Source organism: Hyposmocoma kahamanoa, unplaced genomic scaffold (genome assembly GCF_003589595.1).
Source record: "Hyposmocoma kahamanoa isolate Upper Pololo Valley unplaced genomic scaffold, ASM358959v1 77803, whole genome shotgun sequence".
Classification (NCBI taxonomy): Eukaryota; Metazoa; Arthropoda; class Insecta; order Lepidoptera; family Cosmopterigidae; genus Hyposmocoma; species Hyposmocoma kahamanoa.
The window spans coordinates 4,620-11,127 of record NW_020653936.1 but is presented as its reverse complement, the minus strand read 5'-3'; the positions used below and the strand labels follow the sequence as shown (position 1 = coordinate 11,127).

At 34.3% G+C, this 6,508-nt stretch overlaps 1 protein-coding gene across 1 annotated transcript in view; it reads right to left on the bottom strand.

The window, feature by feature from the left end:
• Window positions 1-2,714: 2,714 nt before the first annotated feature.
• Window positions 2,715-6,508, bottom strand: part of LOC113232715 — a 7,485-nt gene continuing 3,691 nt past the window's right edge. Inside the window, exon 2 of the mRNA XM_026467492.1 lies at window positions 2,715-2,909. Coding sequence (XP_026323277.1) covers window positions 2,871-2,909 — 39 coding nt within the window. The 3' untranslated portion in view covers window positions 2,715-2,870. The remainder of the gene's footprint in view (window positions 2,910-6,508) is intronic.

The following is a 6,508-nucleotide window of genomic DNA, read 5'->3' as shown; positions in this document are numbered from 1 at the left end:
TTTTAGAGACTATTAAGCTTTATTTTAATAAAATATTATTTTTCATGCCTGTACATATATATTTTAGTTAATTCTAGACACTTTCTGAAAAATTGTCCGATTCCCTATTGTAAGTCAATGAATTTGCTCCTTAAAAAAATCTATTAATCTATGGTTCTCGTTCATCATAACTGTCAAAATTTGAGACGACACACAATGGTGATAAACTTTAGGTCAACCGTAATTGTTTGAACGCCGTTTTGTTTTCTGTTGTTGAGTTTCATTTCATTTTGTGTCGAAAATAACTTGATATCTTGTGCATTTAGTGTTTTCGTCGATTTGATTTTCCTCTGCTAATTCTCTTGAATATACTTGTGTGTGTACGCGCTTATGGACGCAGTAAAAAAAGAAAAGTAGTTTACAAGTATTTCTTGTGTATTTATATGCGATATTGGACGCGGTGAGACAGTGACTCTTGTATATTTCTTTAGTTTTTTAGTTTTTTCGTGCAAAATAAAAAATAAATTTTAAAACGTATTTTAATTATTTATATAGCTCAATTAAAACTTACTATGTAAAAGACTGTGCTTATGTTCGTTTATTTTCTATGGCAGATTATTTAGAGGCAATCTATTTAACATTTCTTTTGTTATTCTTATTTTTACATTTTGTTTGTACTTTTCTTTATTTACCTAACAATTTCTCAACTTTTTGTGAATTTTTGTAACGAAATTGTACATAGCATACGATACCATATTACGATACAATCCGGACGTCACACGACCTCTTTTTTTTTGGTTCGTATCTAGTTTGCACGTTATACAATTGACATATAAAGTTAATTATGCCATGGTTACAAAAATTCAGTTCTATTCCATTCCGCGGCAATGTAAAGTCGCCTACAACGTTTACCCCACCCAATACACCACTGTTAATGCCATAAATGTGATTTAATGGCTTTTATCTACACACATATCTAAGCTTCTTGCACATATCATAAATCCTCTATTATGTGTTCAAAAACCGCAAATTACGACCAGCTTAGACTGTTTTGTTAGAACAAATTTCTTGTCTGTGAAAATGTTATTATAACTTCTTAACATCAAATTCAATTTTATTATTACATTCAAATTTCGAACATCTCTGAAAAACAAAACAATCTGATTCGACCTCTATTCTAATATCAGTCGAGATGAAGTTTTACTCGAACTGAAATATCAATAGCAAACAAATTTTGACAAATCTCACAAGTTACTTGATATTTTCTCCATCCTCTAAGCTTGATATCGAACGATATAATAGTTGGGGCCGACTCTAGTTTGTCTATGAATTTAAAAAAACTACGGTAGCGTGACATGCGCGAGAAAAGTTTTTATTTGCAAGCGTTTAGATTGTTTTGTTGATTATCACATCATAGAGAGCTTATATTATGTGTATAGATGCGGGATGGAAATAAAACGTAGAAATTAATTTGCTCACTTTTATTTTAAAAATTTGGAAAAACAACTCGCACGCAACCACCAGTATCGAGAGCCATAGCCAAAGAGAAGTCATCTGTCATCCGTCACCTCCATCCTTCCCTCTCACACTTCATCGTTCAGAAACAAATCTTTCACTCCGTTCACAATCCTACATAGATAAAGCAGTGTATGTAACTGTACACAATTCGGCATTAAAACACTCGTGTGATGTTTTCATATAACAAGCCGACAGGCGAGTTTCAAACCCACACTCGGATTTTAATGCCTTTCATTATGTAACAGTCACTTAAACTATTGTTTCTCGTGCATTTGATGAACATACACTTCTTTACATTAAACATGTAGGTAGTTTCGTGAGTAGTTAGGCTCAACTGACACCGGCGCAGAGTCGAAGCGTCGCGACGCGTCATGTTTTTCGCCTATAATATATTCAACTCTATTTCCCCATTATTAAGGTACAAATTTGTGCTTTGCAAATATGGAATCGAGTGTCGACGCGCGTCGACCCTTGGTGGCATTCGAGCGACTTCGCGCGTCACGTGGGCGCCGTCAGGCGTCAGATGCAGACCATACTGTGATCCCGGCACACTAATGCGAGTGTCGTCGCGCGTCACCAGGCGGTGTAGTTGAAAAACAGGACGCGATGCAACGCTTCGACTCTGCGCCAGTGTGAGTTGAGCCTTACGTTATTTACAAAATTAGTAGGTATCAAAATTATTTTTATTTAATAATGTACAAATACATTTCATAATCAATCGATGCCGCCCCCACAATCTCCCCCTCCGCTATCGCAGCCCCCACCCGAATCACATCCTCCTCCACTCCCTGTATCACAGTTATTACCACCTCCTTGACAGCTATTATCATTACCACCGTCATTACCATTCCCACCGCAGTTATCACCATCACCTCCGCCGCCATTGTTACCTTCACTCGTCCCGTTATCATAATACAAGCTATTATGAGACCTGTCACCATGACTTGTACTAGTCCATAACATGGCGTTGCTAGTCAGGGTGGAGTCCATATTATTTGATCTAAAATTTTGTCGCCTATAACGTTGATTTTCGCGCCTGTTTGAATTGCTAACATTTAAGGTGCCACAACAGAAATAAAATTGTAAACATTCCTTCAAAATTGTACATGGACAGCACAGAATATCTACGAAACTTGTTTTTTGCTTTTCTGCGGATGTTTGTAGTTGCGGAATGGCATAGGAATTGTATGGAGGCGGTTTATTATTCTCCGACATGACATCTTCGTAGCTTGGTGGCGCAGATGATTTTGGTGGTTCGTTTGTGTTTTCGGCCATATTGTAAGTAAACGTTGTACTTAAGATAACAATCAGACCGTAAATTAAAGATAGCAAACGAGACACGGACGTGCGTGACGCAAAGTTTTTTGAATGGCTTAGTAAAGCAATTGTCCTTTGCCTAGTAGATGATAAACCTGGAAATAAAAGAATTAGATGAATATGAATGATCGTACATAATACAAAAATTAATTATGATAAGTACGTTATACAATAATTGTTACAGATAATAAGTCATTGATAATAAAGCATAACAGAAATGGAATACAATCGTTATCCAGACTGAATGAGACACATACCTATCGACAGAAATATAGCAGTCTGCAGTTCCACTGTGTAATGCATGCAAATTCTTAAGTTACACAATAGACAAATTTAAACTGGAAAGCACAGTGTGAAAAACTGGAAAATGCTACCACACGTACCTACTTGTTTCCAGTGAGGTATGGAGGCAGACGTACTTTGCATACTTTTACTCGTATGTCCTAACGGTCATTCAAGCATATTATGGGGGAATTCAACTGAGTCGAACAAGGTACTTATTTGCTTTCCAAAAACGTGCATTATCAACTAGAGAAGGCATAAAAACCGCCAGTCCTGAAGCCTATATAAAAAAGCACCATGCGATGACGGCCTTAGAGTATTAAACCAACACACTATCATATCATATCATATCATATCATATCATATCATATCATATCATATCATATCATATCATATCATATCATATCATATCGTTTATTGCATTATGTGGTACAGTAAGGTCTTATGCATTATGTGGTACAGTAAGGTCTTAAAACTAATACATAACATGATCCAACATAAACCCTGTAAGGGCACAGCAATTTGACTTACTTCACTAGTACAATGTAGGTACACATTGTAAATTATTAATTATAATCGATGAATTTTTGCAAATTGTAAAAACAGTTCGACAGTAAAAAAACTTTTAACTTATTAACAAACGTTCCGTTTCAATATTTCGTATTATGAGGGGTATTTTATTATAAATTTAATTGTAATTTATTGCCATGTGGTGTGTACCCGAAGATACAATGTGTAAATTTGTAAATGAACCAACCAATTTATTTCTTTTCCTTAATCTAGCTTTATAAGTATCATTACTTTCTTGTTCAAATAGATGCCTATATTTTCTTATAAACTTACAAATTTCTAATATGTATATTGAGGTAAGTGTTAAAACATTCAAACTGGTAAAGTGTGGTCTACAAGTATCTGTTCCACTTATATTTACCAAAATTCGCATGCATTTCTTTTGCAGAACGAAGAGAGGGGAGATTGAGCCATTTTCGTGTCATAAATCTATAACTTCCAAGTTTTGAAAGATAATTACTTTTTCTTTATATTCTTGAATCTATGTGCTTTTAATTAATATACACATATATACATTTGTAGGTGTTAACATATTTTTAATAATATTTTTAACTTTCGCTAAAACTTAACATTTTTAAGAATAAAAAATAAATCAAAAGTAATTACAAAGGTCATATTGCAATTGAAAAACGACATAGGTCCAGATTCTGCACAAATTTGATTCAAAGTATATTCAGTAGCATGTAAGTTTATTTGAAAAGAGCACTCCCTAGAGTTCTTTCTTCTCAGGGAAGGCAGTATAGTGGACGAGCCGTAGCTTATAAAATGACGTTTTCAAGTGTAATTTATTTTACCTATGGAATAAATTATTCCTTAACTTTGACTTTGAAGAGCTATGAAAAATATATGAACAAAAAAAAATAAAAATTTAACCTGTAAAGAAAATTAACTATGTTTACTACAAATAATAAAATCAAAATAAACATCTTAAAGTAATTGTAATTAAACAATTTAATTAAATGAAAAGGTTAAAGTATTTTAAAATTCACCTAAAAGCTCCAAAGCTTAATCTAGAAGCTCTATAGATTTCTTGTTATAAGGTTTTTTAAGACTAGTTATGTAAGGATCCGTGTTACAAAAGTGTATGTGAAATGTCTTCATTAGTGGCTATTATAAAGCATTTTCTAGCATGATGAAATCTGCAACGTTTATAATCCTTGTTCCTTTACTCTTGAGCATCTTCCGATAGTTGTCCAATAGGTAACACAGAATAATGCCGAATTACACTTTCCCCGTGAATTAAGATTTTGTGCACAGATAATGGCATATAATACCACTTCTATTTCTTAACATATAGTTGTGCTGTCTCGAAAGCATACTGTCCAAATTTCGTGGTTTCAATAACTTTTCCGCTTGACATAACTTGAAGTATAACATAAAACTGTCGTATCAATCCCTCATCTACACCAGTAATTGTATTGTGTTATGTTTGTACATCATATGTACAAACATAATTTTGAAAATATCTCCCAGCTGTATTGCCATCATTAGTATTTCCACTTACTAGCTTAAGTTTATCTACATTTAAACCAAGGTCTTCTCGAAACCTCCTTTGCACATAACTTTTGTTTTTTCAAGTCTTTGTTTTCTGTTGTTGTAGCAGGCCAGTTCTCAAAGTTCAGATTGTAAAATATAGGTATGTAAAATTAGTTCCATGAATCTGATCCAACAATGTAAAGTGGAAAGACCATATTCATAGGAACTTGCGTCAACAGGTTTATTTTGTACATTTTCTAAATTATTCATCTCTGTAAGTCTTGCGCCAGAAATGGTACATACAGCGACTGATGAAGTCTCTGACAAAACTTGAGCCACTTTTCCATCAGCCATTATTAAAAATAATATATGCTTGTATACAATATCTATAACTTGTATACAATACACCATCACCATACTTGTTAATTAAGGTTGGAGTAAGAGTGACTATTTGAGCATTAATTTCAGCAACTACACTTGTAGTCTTCTCGGGTGTCTCTTTTGAAAATTCCATTAAAATCGAGTAACAAAATCTTGATGATGGACCTGGATTTTCCCACACAGTTTCATTAGTATTAATAACAACAAGTCTCCAACAAGATCTCAGACCCTGAAGGTAGGAATTTACTATAAAGTCAAGACTACAATTTTCAAGTAATTCCTTATTTTTCCATTTTTTTGTTCTCTCTGAACTATCTTCGCAGGTTTTAGAAGGTCATCCTTTTCTGTCGATGAAGAAGGTTCAGATTCACAGTGTATATGTCGTCCAACCACACACTATTTTGGCTTAAGAATAGTTCTTTTTTTCTACCAGATTTGGTGAACCGTTGACGATATTGAAAAATTAGATTTTTTTGAATACTTGCAACAATCTTTGCATTATTTGACTCCGAATATTCGTTATAATTATCGTGTATATAATTTGTGATAGAAACCATATCATTCATATCACTTTCAATTAACACGAGACATAACCCGCGTCTGGTGCAGAAAAATCAGACTCACTGCAGAAAGATGATTAGGTACACTTTTAGTAACAACAATAACAAATGAAGAAGTGTGTGTGTGTCGTGGATTCGATTCTCATAGTTGACTGGCTCTATGGTGTAGTTGTTAGTGTTAGGTTTTCTTTTTGGATGTCGTAGATTTGATTCCCATAGTCGACTGCCTCCACAGTCTAGTGGTCAGAGCGTTAGGCTTTGTTTTCGGAAGTCGTGGATTTGATTCCCATAGTAGACTGCCTCTATGGTGTAGTAGTTAGAGTGTTAGGCTTTCGTTTCGGCGGTCGTGGATTTGATTCCCATAGTCGACTGCCTCCGTGGTGTAGTGGTTAGTGTTAGGCTTTGTTTTCGGAGGTCGTGGATTT